Source organism: Narcine bancroftii, chromosome 5, assembly GCF_036971445.1.
Source record: "Narcine bancroftii isolate sNarBan1 chromosome 5, sNarBan1.hap1, whole genome shotgun sequence".
Lineage (NCBI taxonomy): Eukaryota > Metazoa > Chordata > Chondrichthyes > Torpediniformes > Narcinidae > Narcine > Narcine bancroftii.
In genome coordinates this window covers 256,171,425-256,192,603 of record NC_091473.1, presented here as the reverse complement: position 1 = coordinate 256,192,603, position 21,179 = coordinate 256,171,425, and the positions used below count along the sequence as shown (strand labels likewise).

General features: G+C 43.2%; 1 protein-coding gene across 8 annotated transcripts in view; it reads left to right on the top strand.

Moving 5' to 3' along the window:
• Window positions 1-21,179, top strand: part of plxna2 (plexin A2) — a 374,997-nt gene that overhangs the window by 221,860 nt on the left and 131,958 nt on the right. For all 8 annotated transcript variants that reach the window (XM_069942307.1, XM_069942304.1, XM_069942308.1 and 5 more), the window contains exons 8-12: window positions 2,322-2,445; window positions 10,750-10,903; window positions 14,332-14,428; window positions 18,286-18,400; window positions 20,840-21,040. In XM_069942307.1, the coding sequence (XP_069798408.1) occupies window positions 2,322-2,445; window positions 10,750-10,903; window positions 14,332-14,428; window positions 18,286-18,400; window positions 20,840-21,040 (691 nt within the window). The remainder of the gene's footprint in view (window positions 1-2,321; window positions 2,446-10,749; window positions 10,904-14,331; window positions 14,429-18,285; window positions 18,401-20,839; window positions 21,041-21,179) is intronic.

Sequence of the window (21,179 nt, the reverse complement as noted above, 5' to 3'; positions counted from 1 at the left end):
TGGGTAAAAAATACGAAAGTTTAAAATTGTTGCGTCTGTCTGCCAGTTCTTCATTCACGCAGTCTCAAGCAAACAGGAGAATCTCTTATCTGGCATCTAACTAATTCGTGGGTGCCAGATACCTGGGATTTTACTGATGGCCCAAATACTCAATAAAGGTTGGTTTTCATGAGAATTGTAAATTCAGTGACAATTTGTCATAGCTAATTCAGACCAGACGAATGCACAATGGTGTCCTTGCAATCCAAGACAGCAAGGTTACCGTAGTAATTAGCACAACGCCTTTACAGCCCCAGCGATCGAGACCTGGGGTTGAATCCTGCGCTGTCTGTAAGGAGTTTGTATGTTCTCCCCATGTCTGCATGGGGAGCCCTGGGGGCTCCGGTTTCCTCCCACCTTTCAAAACCTACCAGTAGTTGTAGGTAATTGGGCGGCGTGGGCTCGTAAGCCAGAATGGCCTGTTACGATGCTGTATGTCTAAATCCGGAGGTTACTAGGCTGGGCTGGGCCAGCAAGTGAAGTCCTGGCTTTCTGCTGCTGTGAGAGATGTCACGAGGTTTCGTACGGTGGCAACGTTTGGAGACATTTTAACAAATTTGTTTATATTCCATTTGTTGTGGACCATAATTATGCTGAATCTCTTGTGGTGAGAATGTTCCGTGGGGAGCATCCATAGGAGTGCTGCTCTCCTGCTCCCATACCATATGCCCAGCACCAGCCCACTGAGCGTATTTCCCCAGCATTTACATGTTTCAAGTGTTAACTCAAAATTATCCTATGTGACAGGCAGGAAATTAATTTAAATTACTACCTTCTGGCTGGTGTGATGTGTTGTGTAACCCCAGAGGAGAAGCAATCCCTGTGGACCAAAATGGTCCATGCTGTCTCAAGTGTGTTCAAGAGGCTGAACCAAATTTTGTCTCTTCTTGATGGGGGGAATGATTCAAATTACTTTTCAGTTGGTGAGATCTGAGCTGAATTTTAGCTGGCTAATCTAATTAAAATGCTGCATTATTGTATGATCTTTTCTCAGGCACAAGGATTCTCAGGGAAGTATATATATAGACTTTTACGAGGCTGTTGACAGGTTAGTCTGGAAGGTTAGATCACATGGGATCCAGGGGAGCTCAGGTTCACCACTGAGTGTAAGGAGACAGGGAATTAGTGGAAGGATGTTTCTTTGAGTGGAGATTTGTAACTAGTAGTGTACCGCTCTTCTTCTGTATCACATTAACCATTTAGATGGCCATGTAGTTAACATGACAAATACATTTGCAGATGACACCAAACTTGTTGGTGTAGAGCAGCCATTCTCAACAGTGGGGAGAGGGGGCGGGGGGGCTCACTTACCTCCCCCTGCCCCGGGAACACAGCACAGTTAAGTAAAAGCTTTGGCTTTTTTTCGCCTCGTGTAACAATTTTTAAAAATGTTTTTTAGGTGGTCGGTGGGAGAGAAGTACGGAGGAAACCAAAACTTGACTGCTTCACAGGGAAGGGGACCCATAAACTTTGAACAGGTCCTGGGGGGGGGGGGCACAGCCAATAAAAGGTTGAGAATGGCTGGTGTAGTGAGCTGTGAGGAAGGGTATTGAAGTTTGTAACAGGATTTACCAAGGAACAGTAAATGGAATTTAACCCTGACACGTAGAGTTTGCATTTTGGGAAGTCAAGTCAGGGCAGGACTTCCATGGTGAATGCCAGGGTCTGGGAGAGTGTTGGAGAATAGAGAGATCCGTGGGGTACAGTTACAACGTTCCTTGGAGGTGTCATCTCAGATGGTTAGGGTGGTGACGAAGGCACAGCATACTGGCCTTCATTGGGTGGAGTAAAGAGAATAAAAGGTGGTGTGACATGATGGGCTGTGTAGGTGTGAATACACGGAGAACTGTGCGCAGTTCTGGTTGCCCAGCCACAGAAAGGACTTTAATCAATTGAAAGGAGTGCAGCGGAGATTTACCAGGATGTTGCTGGGTGTGGAGGGGCTGAGTGGCAGGGAGGGGCTGAGTTGCAGGGAGGGGCTGAGTTGCAGGGAAGGGCTGAGTTGCAAGGAGGGGTCGAGTTGAAGGGACGGGCCGAGTTGGAGGGATGGGCCAGATCAGAGGGAGGGGCCAGATTGGCTGGTTTATATTCCCTGAGGGGTGAGCTTGCAGAGGTTTATAAAATCGCATGGGTCACAGTCGATGTGAATGCTCACATGTTTTGTCGAGGAGACGATTCTAGAACGAGAGGGCAGGGGAGAGACGAAGAGGAACCTGACGGCCAAGAGGCCAGTTCCGTGCTTGATCATTCCACATCCACTGAATGATTCTTGTTTTTTTAAGGTGCACCAGAAAGAACAAGTGTGAACGAGCGGTGGAGCCACATCGATTTGCTACCAGCACCGAGCAGTGTGTGAAGCTCAGTGTCCAGCCAAGCAGCATATCCGTATCTGAACATAGCATCCCGGTTAGTGTCTGCAGAGAGGCCCGGTTGAGCGTGCTGGCCTGGATTATACCGGGCGCAACAACTTTGTGACATGACTGCAGCGGTTTGCAGAAACTGAATAATGCCTAGCAACGAAGGGAAGAGGGAGGGGAAGGGAGGTGGTGCCTGGTCTGATCGTGGTCTCCACTCCTTCCCCACAACCCTGTATTCACCCATGGTCCAAACAATGCCAGCCTTGGATATACTCGGCCATTTGTTGCTGAAGTAGACATCCCCTAAGTGAAAAATCCCTCCAATCCACTCCTTTTATTCTTATTTTTGAGCTTCTATGCTGCATGTAACCTGTTAATGTCTGTCTTATTAAATACCTTTTGAAATCCAAATATGTGGCTTCCAATGACCAGAGAGTGTGTAGAGACATTGATCCACATTAATCTGAATCAAAGTCAATCAATCAACACAAACAGGTGCATATTCAACAATGTGGACCAAATTCACTGGAGTATGTTGATGAGGGTGCTGCATATTGATGAGGGCGATGCATATTGATGAGGGTGCTGCATATTGATGAGGGTGCTGCATATTGATGAGGGTGATGCATATTGATGAGGGCCATTCATGTTGACAAGGGTAAAGCAGTCAATGTGGTATGTGTGAAGTTCCAGACAGCATATTTTTCCATTGAACAGGTGGGATTGGTGGAGTCACGTGATGGAGTAGTGGCCGGTAGGAGAATACCAGCCTCTCCAGAAAAGAAGAAATAAAGTGAAGAAAATACAAAGTTCAAGAAATACAAAACATAACAAATAAAATATAAAGTTGTAGAGAAAAGAAAGAAAATGCACCCAAGAAGGAAAAAGTAAAAACAACAAAAAAAAAGAAGAAAAGACGCCGGAAGAGAAAGGAGAAGGCCTTACCTGCATGAATAAACAGGGAGCCGTCGTGGAGAAGAGAGCCCGTTCTCTGAGATTGGTGACGACCCCGCAGAGTCGCAACCCCCCCCGACCGCTGGACTGCAAAAATGGATCTCTGAGCCAAACAAAAGTGCGCTTACTAAGGAGAAGGAGAACACCGATGGGAGGGGTGCTCAGCTGAGGAGCGGGCAAACACAACGCGACCAGCTGAGGGATCCCCGACACCAGGGCTCTCAGCTGGAAGAAGAGGAAAGTGACAGGAAAGGGAGTGATGGGAACGAAGAGCAGCAGCAGGAGGCCCAACAGATGACTAGCCCAGAAGAAGAGGACCAAGAGCAAGAAGCCAAGCAAGAAGCCCAGCAAAGTGAGACAAGCAACTCAACAGGAAAGTCAGAAGAGACACAGATACAAGGAAGAGAAGAAGAAGACCAAGAACTGCACAGAGAAATAGAAGGTAAAACAGATGGGCAGAATATAGATTAAAAAAATTTTAAGAACAAATGAGAGCATTAAAAAAAATGGTTGTCATTGGAATTTAGTGAAATGAAAAGAAAAATGAAAAGTACAGAAGAAAAAGTGAGTAGAATAGAGCTGGTCATGACAGAAATAGGGAAAAGATTAGAAAATGTGGAAGAACGAGAAACGGCTAGAAATGGAAGTGAACGACTTGAGAAAAAAATTGGAAGAAAGTGATAAAAATGTCACAAGAGTTGTTAGCTCAGAAAATTGATATGTTGGAAAATTATAGTAGGCGAAACAACATAAAAATAGTGGGCCTAAAGGAAGATGAAGAAGGCACAGATATGAAGGAATTTATAAAAGGATGGATCCCAAAGGACCTGGGAATGACAGAAATGCAGGAAGGAATGGAAATAGAAAGGGCACACAGAGCACGAGCTCCGAAACCACAGACATATGAAAAACCAAGATCCGTTTTAGTAAAATTTTTGAGATACGACAAGAGGAAATATACTGGAACGAGCAAGGAATAAAATTAGAGAAGACAATAAACCATTGGAATACAAGGGTCAAAAAATATTTTTTTTCCCAGACGTAAGTTTTAAACTCTTAAAGAAGAGGAAGGAATTTAACACAGCAAAAATCGATCCTATGGAAAAAAGGTTATAAATTTATGTTAAGACATCCAGCTGTGCTTAAAATATTTATACCCACGGAGCAAAACAGACTGTTCTTGGATCCAGAGGAAGCACAAGAATTTGCAGAATGACAGCAGGACAGAAGGAGAGATGAAGAGATGTAACAAGAACGAAGAACGGTGATAAAATACATATAAAGATGTGAAAATAATGTATATGTAAGAACTAAAGAAGGGAAAGAGAAGGGAAGAAAGGAAATAAGGGGGAAAAAAGAGGATGAGCTTTGTTATATGTGTTAAAAAAAAGTGTTTTCTGGGGGGGTTTGGGGGGAGAGAATAACCATCACTGCGAAATCAGTTGACTCTTGCGAGCGGGTTCGCAATCCAAATGGAGAGGGGTGTTGTGGTTGTCCGGCAAGGGATAAGGGGCAACTCGGGGGGGGGGGGTACATTTGGGGCTAAGGGAATATTGGATGTGAGAGTTGTTGAAGTATTTTATGTTTTAAATGTGTTGTCATACATTGAGTTTAAAAAGGGAAAACTGAGAGATGAAAATGGGGAAAAGGGGAATGGTGGTGGTGAGGAAGCGGAAATGAGGTGTAAACATGATATGAGATCGCCATGTTGAATTATATGACTATAAATATTAATGGAATACATAACCAAATTAAATGGAAGAGGCTATTAAATTTACTGAAAAACGAAAAAATAGACATAGCATTTGTGCAGGAAATGTATCTAACTGAAATGGAACATATTAAATTAAAGAGAGACTGGGTAGGGCACGTAACGGCAGCATCATATAATTCAAAAGCGAGAGGTGTAGCTATATTAATTAATAAAAATGTACCAATCAAAATAGAGGAAATAATAGTTCCAGCAGGGAGGTATGTAATGATAAAATGTCAGATATATTCAGAATTTTGGAATTTGATCAATATATTTGCACCTAATGAAGAGGATCAAAAGTTTATGCAAGATATCTTTTTGAAGATTGTAGATACACAAGGAAATATATTGATAGGAGGGGATTTTAACCTGAATTTTGATCCATTGTTGGATAAAACTGGACAAAAGACTAGCAAAAAAATAAAGTGGCCAAATTTATGGTTAAATCAATGCAGGAAATGAAACTTATGGATATATGGAGGAGGCAGCACCCAAGGGAGAAGGAATATTTATATTATTCGAGTAGGCATAAAACATACTCAAGGATTGATATGTTTTTGTTGTCAGCCCATATTCAAGGGAGAGTTAGGAAAATTGAATATAACCATTCATTGCTATCGGATCACTCACCCCTGTTATTAGCAATAGAACTGGAGGACATCCCACCAAGAACATATAGATGGAGGTTAAACTCCATGCTACTTAAAAGGCAGGAATTTAGACAGTTTATTGAATGCCAAATTAAAACATATTTTGAAATAAAAACAGAATCAGTGAAAGACAAATTTATATTATAGGATGCAATGAAAGCCTTCATTAGAGGGCAGATAATAAGTTATGTGACTAAGATACAAGATATGAGAAACAGAGCAGTTGGAAAGGGAGATAGTAAGTACAGAAAAGGAACTAGTAAAAAGGGATGATATAATGAAAAGGACAGAATTGGCGGACAAAAAAAATTATGAAACATTACAAACGTACAAGGTGGAGAAGAACATAATGAAAATAAAGCAAAAGTATTACGAACTGGGAGAAAAAACACATAAGCCTGGCAACTTAAAACGAACAAGCTAAAAGAACTGTATTGGCATCAAGGAAAAAGGACAAACAAATTACATATAATCCAATGGAGATTCATGAGAACTTTAAGGAATTTTATGAACAATTATGCCAAACTGAGAACGAGGGGAAAGATGATAAAATAGAAGAGTTCTTAGCTAAAATTGAATGCCGAAATTGCAAGAAGAGGAGCAAAACAAACTGATAAAACCATTTGAAACAGAGGAAGTACAGGATATATTAAAAAAAGCTGCCGAACAATAAAACGCCTGGAGAGGATGGATTCCCAATAGAATTCTATAAAACATTTAAAGAGTTATTAATTCCTCCTCTCCTGGAAGTAATGAGCCAGATAGAAGAAACACAAAACTTGCCAGATTCATGTAAGACAGCAATAATTACAGTAATACCAAAGACGGGGAGGGATCCACTAACACCAGCATCATATAGACCAACATCTCTACTTAACTCAGACTATAAGATAATAGCGAAATTATTACCAAACAGATTGGCCGATTGTGTACCAAAAATAGTAAAACTAGAGATCAAACTGGATTTATTAAGAAAAGATGAACAGCGGATAATGTCTGTAAATTTATTAATTTAATTCATGCAGTTCAAGGAAATAAGATGCCAACAGTAGCTGTTGCTTTAGACAAAGAAAAAGCCTTTGACAAGGTAGAATGGAATTATTTATTCAAATTATTACAGAGGTTCCATCTACCAGAAAAATATATTAATTGGATTAAAGCATTGTATAATGGACCATTGGCGAAGGTAACAGTAAATGGATATGTATCGAACCAATTTAAATTAAGTAGGTGAACTAGGCAGGGATGTCCATTATCTCCCTCAATGTTTGCTTTAGCAATAGAACCATTGGCAGAACTGATAAGAACAGAAAATAAAATAAAAGGGATAAAAATAAAGGAGAAGGAGAATAAAATCAGTTTATTTGCAGATGACATCATAGTATACCTAACAGAACCAGAGATATCTATAAAAGAACTACATAAGAAATTGAAGGAGTATGGAGAAATATCGGGGTACAAGATCAACACAAATAAAAATGAACTGATGCCAATGAGTAATGCGGATTATACAGAATTTAAAAAAGAATCACCATCTAAATGGCAAACACAAGCAATCCGATACCTAGGGATCAGGTTAGATAATAACTTAAGCCACTTGTACAAATTAAATTATCAGCCACTAATAAAGAAATTGCAGGAAGACTTAGAACATTGGAAAGAGTTTCCGCTAACATTGATAGGGAGGGTAAATTGCATTAAAATTAATGTGTTCCCAAGGATACAATACTTATTTCAATTGTTACCATTTCCATTAACAAAGAAATTCTTCAATTAACTAAAGAGAATAATAAGGAAATTTTTATGGAAAGGGAGGAAACCAAGAATAGTGTTAGATAAATTAACAGAGAGGTACAACCATGGTCATTTGCAGTTTTCAAACTTTAAGAATTATTATAGAGCAGCACAATTAAGGTATTTATCAGATTTTTATCAGACAAGCGAAAAACCAGATTGGAGTAAGATAGAGCTAGATAAAATAGGGGAGAAGGTACCAGAACATATACTTTATTAGTGGGATGAAAAGCTGGTACGATATAAAAACTCACCAGTATTGCATCATTTACTCAATATATGGAAGAAGATTCACTTAGAAAGGAAAAAAACAAATTACCAACTACCAAAATTATTATTGACGCAAAATCAGCTAATCCCTTTCACAATAGATAACCTTTCCTTCAGAGAATGGGAGAGAAAAGGGATTAAAAGAATAGAAAATTGTTTTTTGGGAAATAATTTATTAACATTTGAACAGTTGAAGTACAAATATGGAATAACTCATGGTACAATGTTTGCATATCATCAACTGAAAACTTATTTAAAGGACAAATTGGGAAACAGACTGAGGTTACCAGAAGGAAGCAGCTTTGAATATGTGATTACAGACACAATGATAATTAAAAGATTTATAACAAACATGGACATTAAGCTGCAAGAGAAGGAAAATGATGAAATAAACTATAAACCTAAACAGAAGTGGGAAAAGGATTTAAACATAAAGATAAAAAATGAAGTATGGGAAAAGTTATGCTCTGGATCTATAAACAATACAATAAACACGAGGTTACACATGATACAGTATAATTGGTTCCACAGGCTATATATCACGCCCCAAAAGTCAAATAAATGGGACCCAACAGTATCAGATAGATGTTTTCACTGTAAGAAGGAAACGGGAACAACAGTACATGCAATTTGGGCATGTGAGAAAGTGGAAAAGTTTTGGGAAGATCTAAATCAGGTATTAAATAAAATCACGAAAAGGCAACATCCCAAAAAATCCAGAGATCTTTCTTTTAAGTAATATAAGAAGTAAAGAATTAGGCCTCAAACTGGATGAAGTGCAAAAAAAGATTTATTATGATAGCCTTAGCTGTAGCAAAAAAATATATAATGTCAGCTAAGGTTACTCAATTACCACCACGTACTGGTGTGAGATTTACACGTTACATAATCATGCCTTGCTAAGTTGTTGGCTTCCACTCTCTCGAAGCCTCTCATCATTTTATATACCTCATTTAAGTTTAAGAGAGCCTAAGAATACAGCAATGGTACATGGAAATGAATAGATGTATTCCATTGGAAAAAATAACATATAATTTAAAGAATAAAGTCACATTATTTGAACACATTTGGGAGCTGTACATGGAACATATCAGAGAGGGCTTGCCTCATTTTATCCTAAAATGATAAGAGGACAAAATGACTTGATCCAGTGGGTAAAAGTAGACGACACATTTTTCTTGTTTATTTTCATTGTTGATGACATGGTTTAATGGGTTTATTGTATTGTATAGGTTGAACATTTAGTGGGTTTGGAGGGGAGTGGGAAGGAGGGAGGGAAGGGAGGGGGGAAAAAGGGGAGAAAATGCCACTGTGTATATTTAAGAGGGAAATGTTTGTATGTATTTTGGTTGATATGGTTCACAATGTGAAAAATAAAAATTTATATATAAAAAAAAGAACAGGTGAGAATGAAATTGAAACACATGGCATAAAGAGACATTGATGGGGTGGATGCAGATGATGTTGGGTCATGGTGAATATTGTTCTCCAGATGAAGGAAGTGACTGTGAATAGTGATGTTCCCCAGTGTTATGGCCAATGGCTTCACCAATTTACAGGTGGTCCTCAACTTACGATGCGGTTACATTCCAGCACTCCCATCGGATGTCAAAAAATTTGTAAGCTGGAAAAGAGCAGTTGAATCAGAGTGGGGACTGATACAGCACTGTCGGGAGACACTGAAAATTCTAAGTGCAGTACAGATTCCAACCATCATAACTTAAACAAATTGTAAGTTGGACCATCATAAGTCAGGGACTATCTGTACATCATTGGGCCTGGACAGTGACTCAAACAACGATTCCTAATTTGGAATTGGCTCACCCACAGAAGGTAGTAGATGGAGTGTATTCTGCCTGGAAGTCAGTGACTAGTGGAGTTCCACAGGGATCTGTTCTGGGATCCCTGCTCTTTGTAATTTTTATCAATGACCTGGATGAAGAAGTGGGTCAGTAAGTTTGCAGACAACACAAAGGTTGGAAGTGTGGTTGAGGAGGTTGTGGTAGGTTACAACAGGATATAGATGGGATGCAGAGTTTGCTAGAGAAGTGGCAGATGGAGTTCTATTCAGAAAAGTGTAGAAGACTGGAAGATTGAACTTGAGGGCAGAGTACATGGTTAATGGCAGGATTCTTAACAGTGAGGAAGAGCAGAGAGATTTTGGAGGTCCAAATGCATACATTTCTCAAGGTTGCAGTGAAAATTGATAGGATGCCTAAGAAGGCTTATGGTATGCTGGCTTTCATTAGTGAGGGGATTGAGTTAATGAGCTGGGAGGTCATACTGCACCACAATAAATCTCTAGTTAGACCACACTTGGAGTATAGTGTTCAGTTCTGGACACCTCATTACAGGAAGGATGTGGAAGCTATGGAGAGGGGGTAGAGGAGATTTACCAGGATGTTGCCTGGATTGGAGAGTGTGTCTTATGAAGCAAGGTTGACGGACCTGGGGGATTTTCTCTTTGGAGTGATGAAGGATGAGAGGTGACTTAAATGAGGTATATAAAATGATGAGAGGCTTCGAGAGAGTGGACAGCCAACAACTTAGCAAGGCATGATTATGTAACGTGTAAATCTCACACCAGTAGGTGGTGGTAATTGAGTAACCTTAGCCTGGGCCCCAGAGGAGGATGGATGTGTTCAGTGGGGACCTGAAACACTCAGTGGGTCAGGAAACACCTGAGGGTAGACGAGTACCAGCTCAGTCACTGACATTGCTTCTCTCCATGTGGGTGCTGCCTGACCTGCTAAGTGATTCCAGGCTCCAGTCTTTCCACCATCTGCAGATTGTGCCTGTTTATCAAGGATTCTGCTTGCTGGGGCAGTGGACCCCTCATTTAAACCCAAATCATTTTTAATCTGCTTCTTGCTGCTTCAAAGCATTAACGACTGTCTGGAGATTACTGATTGTACCCATCTGTTTTCTCCAGCTTACACTGAAAGTCAGTGATGTTCCCGATCTTTCCGCCGGTGTCGTCTGTGCTTTTGGTGGATTAACTGAGGTGGACGGGCAGACCGTGGGTGGTGAGATCGTCTGTGTTTCACCAGCTACCAAGGATATCCCTCCTGTACTAAGTGACCAAGGTAAGAATCGTTTTGTCTCCCTGAGTAGGTTAAACCCAGAAATATGGGCACACACCTCCCATTCCAAGGTTGCTTCCAATCAGTAGGATTAAATCACAGGTAAATTCTGGTTAATTACGAGAGCTTCCTGCTAAAGCTATGATTTCAGTCGTGAGAAGTGAGAGGATTAACTCAGTGCTTCAGTTTGGATGTATTTATTTTGATTGAACCATAAAGCATTACAGCACAGAAACAGGTCGTTCAGCCCTTCTAGTCTGTGCCAAACTATTATTCTGATTAGACCCACTGACCTGCACCCAGCCCTCCACACCCCTCCCATCCCTGTACCTGCCCAAATTCTTCTTAAGTGTTAAAATTGAGCCTGCATTCACCATCTCAGCTGGCAGATCGTTCCACACTCCCACCACTCTCTGTGTGAAGAAGTTCCCCCAAACCTTTCCTCTTTCACCCTTAACCCATGTCCTCTGGTTTGTATCTCACCCACCCTCAGTGGGAAAAGCCTTGTTGCATTCCTCTGTCTATCCCCCTCACATGGATATCAGGTTGAGACTCCCCACCCTGGGATTTAAGGCATTGTGTGAGGTTACCAATTTTCAGTGCACAGAGGCAGATGCAGGACAAGGTCCTTGTGTTACCCACCAGTCAGTTCCTTAAAGTTTGTTCTTATCCTCTCTCTGAAGGTCACAGACTAAGAACAGCTCCCACACCAATATGTATTGTTTCCCAGGCTGCCTTTTGAATAAAAGCCTTCTACTTGCTAATTTCCAGCCAGTCGACAAACGGTTAACATCATTTGGGGAAAATTTCTCAACTCCGTGTACAAATGACGAATCAAGGCTGCGGAGGGGATCATTTTGAGGCTCCCTCTTATCTGAGTGCGATGTGAAAAGCTGAAGGGACATAGCGGGTTAGGCAGCATCCACGGAGAGAGATGAATGGTCATTGTTACGGCACACAGAGTTATGCAACACAGGCCATTCAGCCCAACTTGTCCATGTTGACCATTGGCGCTCTGGCTTAGAAGCACACGGACCAAAATGACCAATATAGGTGTCGAGATTGTACCCACTTTAAAGCTTCCTCTGGCAGCTCAATCCAGACACGGGCCACCTCTGGATGAAAACGTTCCTCAAATCTCTCCCCTTTCATCTTAAACGTGCCCCCCTGAGAAAGGCCTTATTCTCTTTATCATGCCCTTCATGATTTTAAAATATAAAGACCTAAACTATTCAAACTCTCCCTATCTCTCAACCCCTTCAGTCCCAGCAACATCCTGGTGAACCTCCTCTGCACCCCTACCAGTTTATTGATGTCTTTCCTGTAGCTGGGACATCAACGCTTCATTGTTGCTTTCTTCGGAGACAAAATCTTTGCACCAACAGCCCCAGCTGGAGATACACGAGACCTGCAGATGCTGAAACAGTCTGGATGAAGGGTTCCAACCTGAAACATCAACCTTGTTTTTCTCCCCCTGATTTCATTTCTTGGCCCTCTGAGTTCCTCCAACAGATTTTGTTTTGCTTTGGTGTAAACATGAGTTTCCAGTAAAAAGGATTCCCAACAATTATAACGAGTAAAACACGAGAGTCTGAAGACTCTGTGGTTGAAGTAAAAACTCAACAGGTCGAGCAGTGTCCTTTGTGTAACGTAGGTAAAAATGCATGTGATGTTTAGGGCATTAGCCCTTCATCAAAGTACGAGCCCATTTCGGGCGCCTGCCTACATTTTGCTCTCACCTGGATGAAGGGCTCAAGCCCAAAACGTGGGTTATGTAGCGTTACCTTTGCTACATAAAGTCCACTGTTTGACCTGCTCAGTTTCTCCCAACAATAATCATTTTGTTTGCGAGCCATGGATTTGATTCGGCCTTGCTGATGGGTTCGGTGTGATCGTGCTGAGACAAGTTCAAGGAAAAGTTCCCTTTGTTTCTAATTTCTCAGTTGGCATTTCTGATTTCCCAAGCCTGATCCTTCATGGAAAACTTGGAATTGTACCAATATTCAATTGGAATTATCCCCAACCTAAGATTGTTCCATGTCTGTTGACTGATAAAGGAGGCAGTTCATCTGGGAACATTTGTGCTGAAGGAGGTGGTGTTTTGAACATCAATGTAGGGCACCTCTGTTTATTGATTCAAGGTATGCTGAATGCAGTATTGTTTTCTTAGTCAGCACCAATCGGCAAAGCAGCTTCTTCCCACTCAGGGCATGGTTCACGCAGTCCCCAGGGATATGTGGGCGTGCTCTGTCAGTGAAGAAGATCTGCTGATTTATTAGTAACCATCCTTACAAAGGATTGCTCATGAAGATTAAAGCGGTTGTTTAATTGTCCCCCTGGGTATGGGAGAGAGTAAACAAAGGAGTAATCAGATGTTAAATAAATGTGTATGTTTCTTATCCTTATTCCTCTGGGGAGCAATTGGATGCAGGATAACACAACACCTCCCGGGAGAGTCGTCCAAACCCTTTCACTTGCTCAAATTCATTCCAAACTATTTGTAAATTCAGAATTTGAAATAGCACAAAATTCTCAAAGGTTTTAAAACAACTGTTCGATGAAAAAATTTGGATTCGTTTGGTTTGAGGAGTCAGGGAAGCCTCTGTCGCCAGCTATGGTGATGTTGGTCATTTGTCTGCCGATGTTGTGACCTGCTGGAGACGTTCCATGGGTCAGGAATGAGGACCAGAGTAGTTACAAAGATCAGTAGAGTGAAGCTGGGTAACCTGACCATTATCTCTCCTGTACCTTGGACAGTTACTGCATTTCCTCACTGCTCTTCAAAGTGAAACATGGACATGTGCAGACACTGTGATTGTCGTAAAAACACACTGGAGGAATTCAGCGTCTATATGAGACAAAGATATATTACCGACGTTTCAGAAATCTATATTTGGTTTTCTTGGACACTCTTAAATTCAATCCCTTCCTTTGTCTGCTTGATGACCCGCTGCACCCGCAAACCAACCTTTGGCACTCCCAAATCCTTCTGCCCGGCAGCACGCTGCCATCACTTTCCATTTAAATAATAATCTGATCTATTTTTCCTTCCAAAGTGGATAACCTGACATTTACCAATATTGTCCTCCGTCTGCCAGACCCTTGCCCATTCACTTAACCTATCTATCTCTCTCTCTCTCTCTCTCTCTCTCTCGACCACAGCTAAAGTTACAAAAATAACTATGCTTCAAAGCAGTAGTTCATGGGTGGAGAATGTTTTGGGATGACAGTGTTGTGAAACCTGTAAAATAATTCAAAGTTCCACATGAAGGATGGTGAGATTTGATGCAACGGTTCCTGATGTTTCCAGAAACAAACTAGGATCAGAAGATACCAGTGTGCTGGTATGCTCCTTCAGGACTGGAAGTCGATCTGAGTACGTCAAGGCTGCACAGTGAGCAGGTACTGACTGAACGTTCTGTTCTTCACAGATTGGATTGGAGTGAGTCTCCGACTGAAGTCCCGAGAGACCGGACAGACCTTCGCAAGCACTGAGTTCAAGTTCTTCAACTGCAGTGTGCACCCGCTGTAAGATCAACTTCTCTTTGACTTGCAGTGATCTGTAAATGTACTGACAACACATTCTGGTTCTTGTCAGCGCAAAGCTTGCAGATCACACAGATTAATTATTCAAGAGCCTCATTTGCCTTGCCATGACACGATGGTCTTGTTGGGCTGATTTGTGAACAGGTTTTAATCAATAGTTCACTTCTCAACACTGTACTCTGGTGTTTTTAGTTGATTGGGATATTGATGAGTGGCAATAAACAAGCTCATTCCATTTGTAAACCCAGCTTTGCAAATACCTTGTGTCTCAGACCAGGTCCACCCAGACATGCTCATCGAGATTGAACAGGATTATGAAGGGTATGGATAGGATAGATGTAGGAAGGTTTTTTGAGCTGGCCGGGGAAACTAAAACGAGAGGACACAGTCTCAAGATTCGGGGGAGTAGATTTAGGACAGAGATGAGTAGTGAATGTTTGGAATTCTCTAACCAGGGAAGTGGTTGAGGCTGCTTCATTAAACATATTTAAAATTCAGTTAGATAAATTTTTACATGATAGTGGAATTAGGGGATATGGGTAGAAGGCAGGGAGGTGGAGTTATGTCATAAATTAGATCAGCCATGATCGTATTGAATGGCGGAGAAGGCTCGATGGGCCATTTTTGGCCTACTCCTGTTCCTACTTCCTATGTTCCTATGTAACAGGCACAGGTAGCGCATGGCTTGCGGGTGAAGGCCGTGTGGGCCCATGGTGACAACAGACAGGCCATCCTGGGACTATTCTGCCTTGTTTGGATTTAAACTCATTGCCCATACTTGTCCACATGCTCCTTAGAAGATCCTTTAGTGAAGGCATCCTGCGTGTACACACCAGATGATAGAGGCCTCGCTCCAATCTTTGATACATGGAGTGAAACCCAGGTGCCTACAAGAGCTGTGACTGCAGTCAAAGCACAGAAATGCTGCAGGAACTGAGCTGGTCTTAGGAGGAGGTAAAAATTACTGATGTTTTGGGTTCGAGCCCTTCATCGAGGAAACGTTGGTTATATATCTTTACCTCCTATGGATGCTGTGAGACCAGCTGAGTTTAATATGTGGACCCCCTCATCAGAAGGTTGTCCTGCAGTATCGTTGACCTCATTCCTCAGCAAAGTCGGCCCAGTACTGAAGTTTTACCATTGTTCCTCAATGCTGGAATAGTAAGGGGCTTGCACTGACAGCTCTATGTTGCGGCCCATCTGCAGTTAAATCACGGCAGTAACAGGATTTGGTTCCTGTTCCTATCCTGGCTGGTGACAGAGACTGGTCTGTCATCGGCCTAGGCTGCCATTGGTCTGCATCAGCATTATGGGGGGAAGCCAGCAGCAATTACCCAGCCCCCAGCGATGGTTTCGCAACAGCCACTGCTTTGTCAGTGCCTTCTCCACCACATGTTCATGGGTCAGGCCTTTCAGCCCAACAAGGTCATGCCATCACACTGATCTGACCCAAAACCTATTTCATTCTCCCACATTCCCATCCACATCCCCTGGATTCTACCCTTGCCCCACACACTGGGGACAGTTTACAGCCATCAATCTATCCAATTAAATGTCCAAATTGAACCTGCATCCAAACCCTCCGCTGGCAACTCGTTCCACACTCTCAGCACCTCTGAGTGAAGAGTTTTCCTTCATGTTCCCTTTAAACATTTCACCTTAACTCCTGTCCTCTCATTCTTGTCTCATCCAACCTCAAGGAAAAAGCCTGCTTTTATTTCCCTGATCGATACCCCTCAATTTTGTATACCTCTATCAAATCTCTCTTCATTTATTTACGCTCCAGGGATTAAAGTCCTAACCTGTAGGAGATTTTAATTTTCCACATAGTGACTGGGTCTCCCAAACTGTAAAAGCACTGGATGGCTTGGGGTTTGTGAAATGTGTTCATGAAAGTTTTCTAAATCAATTTATAGAGGTCACAACTAGAAAAAGTGCAAGGGCAGGTGACTGAACTATGTGCAGAGGAGCCTGTTGGGAGGATGGTGAAGTCAGCAGAAAAGATTTCCTGGGGGCTCCCTTCCTACTGTGAAGGTCGTCTCCAACACGCGATGGAGGCAAAAGGCAATAAACATTGTGAAAGACTCCACACACCCCTCATGTAAACTGTCCTCCCTTCTAGCATCTGGTAGGAAGTACTGTAGCACTCGTGCCCTCACGTCCAGATTGGGCAACTGTTTATTCCCCCAAGCCATCAGGGTCCTGAATTCTCAGAACCGTGGATTATTACCATATACATCTTAATATTTTAGTATTTCAATGTTGAACTTCCATTCTAACTTGTATTTATGTAAACATGCTGCATTGTCCTGAAGAAACGCTATCTTGTCATTACCATGCGAACAGGGTACGAATAATAAATAAAGGTGACTTCACAGTGATCGTAATGCCACTCATTTCGAGTTAATTATGGAGAAGGATAGGTCTGGGCCTTGGGTTGAAATTCTAAATTAGAGAAAGGCCAATTTTGAAGAAATGAGAAAGGATCTAGAATGTTTGGTTTGAGATAAGTTGTTTTTGGGCAAGGACGTGCGAGGTAAATGGACAACCTTCAAAGGTGAAATTTTGACAGCACAGAGTCTGTATGTTCCTGTCAGGATTAAGGACAAGGTTAGAAGGCTGAGGGATCCTTGGTTTTCGAGGGATATTGGGGATCTGCTTCAGAAGACAGAGGTGTATAATAGGTACAGGCAACATGGAGCAAATGAGGTAGTTGAGGAGTATAAAAATGCAAGAAAAACCTCAAGAAAGAATCAGGAAGATTAAAAGAAGACGCGAGGTGGCTTTGGCCGACAATGTGACGGAAAATCCTAAGGGTTTCTACAGGTAGATTAAGAGCAAAAGGATAGTCAGGGACAAAATTGGTCCCTTTGAAGATCAGAGTGGTCGGCTTTGTGTGGAGCCAAAAGAGATGGAGGAGATCTTAAATGTTTTTTTTCATCATCAATGTTCACTCAGGAAGCGGACACAGAGTCATGGGAAGTAAGGAAAACAAGAGAGGAGGAAGTGCTTGCTGTCTTAAACCAAATTAAGGTGGATAAATCTAAAGGGACTGACAAGATATTCCCTTGGACCTTGAGGGAGGCTGGTGTAGAAATTGCAGGGGCTCTGGCAGAAATATTTAAAATTTAAAAAACACTAAGTTGGAGAAACTTAGCAGGTCAAGCTGTGTTCTTTATAGCAAAGGTAAAGATCCAGAACCGATGTTTCAGGCTTAAACTCTTCAAGGTTTGGAAAATGTCGGCAGGCGTCCAAAAAAAAAGTGCAGGATTGGGAAGGAGGGGACACCAATGATCAAGGGGAGGAGAGATGGCTGGGGGAAGGGAGGGAGAAGAACTGGAAAGGGGGAGGGAGTACATGTGTCAAAAGCTCTCTTTATAACCCCATCTACCTTCAATGCCACTCTAAGGGAATTTCCAAAATGCAGCACCTCACACTTGTCTGCATTAAATTCCATTGGCCATTTTTCAGCCCATTTTTCCAGCTGGTTCAGATCCCTCTGCAAGCTTTGAAAACCTTCTTCACCATCCACAACGTCTCCAATCTTAGTCTCATCTGCATTGTTTCTGCAACCTTCTCTGGCATTTTGATCTATGAATGATCCCAGCTGAACCTGTGCCCGATCTGACCCATGCCTTCACTCTTTTCCCAGTGATTCTGACCCTGACCACCCATTGGTAATGGGCATGAGGCCACACTCCATGTCGCCAAGTTGTGAACTAGTTGGCCAAGTTCCGCCCTGTGATAAGCTGGCTGTGTCTTGGCCAGCCAGGTTCTGCTTCGTGACTGATGTATGTAGGTGCAAGTTCCCTCCACGTGTTTCCTTTGCCTTGTTTCAGGTGCCTGTCGTGTGTGACCAGTGCATTCCGCTGCCATTGGTGTAAATATCGAAACCTTTGTACGCACGATCCAAGCGTCTGTTCTTTCCAGGAGGGACGCGTCAACTCCTCTGAGGTAAGGCAAGAGCCTAGACTCCTGAAATGTCTTCCACAGCCGTCCGTCCGTGAACGGAACAGCTGCATCTCTGAGAAACGGGCACAGGATGTTGTCAGCTGCCATCTTCACAGGCACCGGCAGCCTTTGCCATCAAAGTGGGTCTTCACTGAGAGGTGGACTCCCAGAAGGAGGAAGTGGATCTATGATTCCCTTGTCACGTGACTGATTGTCATGTGAGGGGGTCAGTGGCGTGTGGGATGGCAGCTTGAGTGCGAGGCATTCGTTGGATCTCTGAATAGGGACGTGGAGATGTCATCTGAATGGTGGTGCCTGGTGTGGAAGTGATCTTGATTTGTCTTGGGTATGAACTCTGCTTTAGTGGGAAGCTTGTTGGAAGTGAGATGCAGTACTGCAGCAGGAAAGATTGAGAGGAACATGAGCGATAGCCTTGCTTGGCCCTAGTCTGCACTGGGGATAGAACATTAGAACAGTACAGACACAGGCCCTTTGGCCCCATGCTATCCATCCCAAATTAAACCAAAACTCTGCTTGCATATGATCCATGTCCCTACATTCCCTGCAGAATCATAGTATCTGTTGCACCACTACTCCTGGTAGCCCGTTCCAGGTACCCACCCCCCTCTGTGTGGGGGATAAAACATGCCCTGAACATCTCCTTTAATCTCCTCTGTATCCCCTTAAATGCACGTCCTCCTGCATGTTTCCCAGGGCAGGATCAGCAAACACCAGAGAACGTGTTCATAGTGAAGGGAGGGAAGTTTAGGGAAGACGTCAGGGGTAAGTTTTTACACAGAGAGGAGTGGAGGCCTGGAATGTCTTGCCAGGGATGGTGGTGGAGGCTGGAACATTGAGGTATTTAAGAGTCTCTTAGACAGGCACATGGATGAAAGAAAAATAGAGGGTTATGGGGCAGAGAGAGGTTTTTTTTAGGTAGGGCCGAAGGGTCTGTCCTGTGCTGTAGTGTTCTATGTCAGTGATGTGTTTATCGTGGGAGAAAATTTCCGTGTGTCTAGTTGGGTCTGTATGGATGAATTGATTGGAATCAGCTCGTCGATGTTTAACTGACGTTGTGAATTTCTAAGCACGCCCGACATTGAAACCATTCTCTGTGGTTCAACTAAGTTTAAAATTTCTCTGAGGTTGGAATGTGATCGACGTTGCTCTTGTTTTTCCTGAATTGATCTTGCATTGTAAGCCTGTCTGTTGATCTCTGTGGATGGAACCTGCACTGTCACTGAGTGGCCACTGGGCGGGGGGCTGTGACAGAGAGCAGAGGGAGCTCACTGTCGGTCCCACCATCGCTGTCTCCTTCTGGGTGACAGAGAGCAGAGGGAGCCCACTGTCAATCCCAGCATCGCTGTCCCCCTCTGGGTGACAGAGCAGAAGAACCCACTGTCAGTCCCACCATCACCATCTCCCTCTGGCCTCCAAAGCCAGTGCATCCTTCCTCAAGCAAGGAGACCTGAACTGCACACAGTTCTCAAGATGTGGCCTCACCAGGACCTTGAACAGTCTCCTTATCGAGAAAAGAAGAACTGATTTTGGATTCGGTGCAGAGGAGGTTCACCAGGTTGATCCTGGAGATGAAGGGTGAGTGTAGGGAGAAAGATCTTCATTCAGAGGGAGATGCACCTTTGCAACAATCTACGCTGGAGTCTGTGCTGTTACGGTCATCATTCAAAGCGACTGTATATTGAGGGAATTGGGGGGATGGGATAGTGTAGGAAAGTGGAGCTGAGACAGAAGATTTAGGTTGATCTTAATGAATTGTGTCTAAGTCGAAGTTTATTGCCACTTGTCCTGAGGTGCATTGAGAAGGTTTGCTTTGCAAGTAGTCCAGCTAGTCAACCCAGCCATAGTACAGCAGTAAAGTACTGAAAAATGCAGGTAGAGAGAGGAGGCAGTTGGTAGAGAGCGAACACCACGTCATTGTACTCTTGTTCAGGAGTTTGATAGAAGTGGGAAGAATCTGGTGGTGTGTGAACTCTTCATGCAGAAGGATTGAAACAGGAGGGTGGGTAAAAACAAGTGGGGGTTAAATAGGGGGAGTTGACATTGGGGGTTGAAACAGGTCGTCTGAGCAGGGATAGAAACATTGAAACAGGGATTGAATGGGGGGCTGAAACAGGCTGTTGAAATGGAGGGGGATTGAAACGGGGGTTGAAACAGAGGGGAGAATGGGGTAGTATCAGTGGGATTGAAAGAGAGGGTGAATCTTCTTGCTGACAAGATGAGGATGAAGAGAAGGCTGAGGTGGTGGAGCAGGACTCGGTTGGATGCCTGAGCAATGCTGCTTCTGTCAATCCAACTGTACAAGGCCATGAACTGATCAGTCTCCGTGGTGTCTGGGACCCACCCACAGGTACAAGGTGATGACAGGTTGGGCCTAACCCATCCCTGATGCTCACATACTCTGCCTCTTCCCTTGCTACTTAGGATTGTCCACAATTGGTACCCTCAAATGAGATTCTCATCCCAGTTGGAGAGGTGAAGCCGATCACGTTGAAAGCCCAGAACCTTCCACAACCTCAGTCTGGGCAGCGGGGATATGAGTGTATCCTCAACGTGCAGGGTGTGAAGCAGCGAGTGCCAGCTCTGAGGTTCAACAGCTCCAGTGTGCAATGCCAGAACAGCTCGGTAAGTGCTTGGTCCTGCTCTCCAGCAGTTCCCACCAGGGTAGGCCCAACACTTGCACAACTAGAGCCCAGCAATCGCTTTCCTTGGCTCAGTGGCAGGAAAGCAGAGGGAGAGGGAGCCCACTGTCAGACCTCCCATC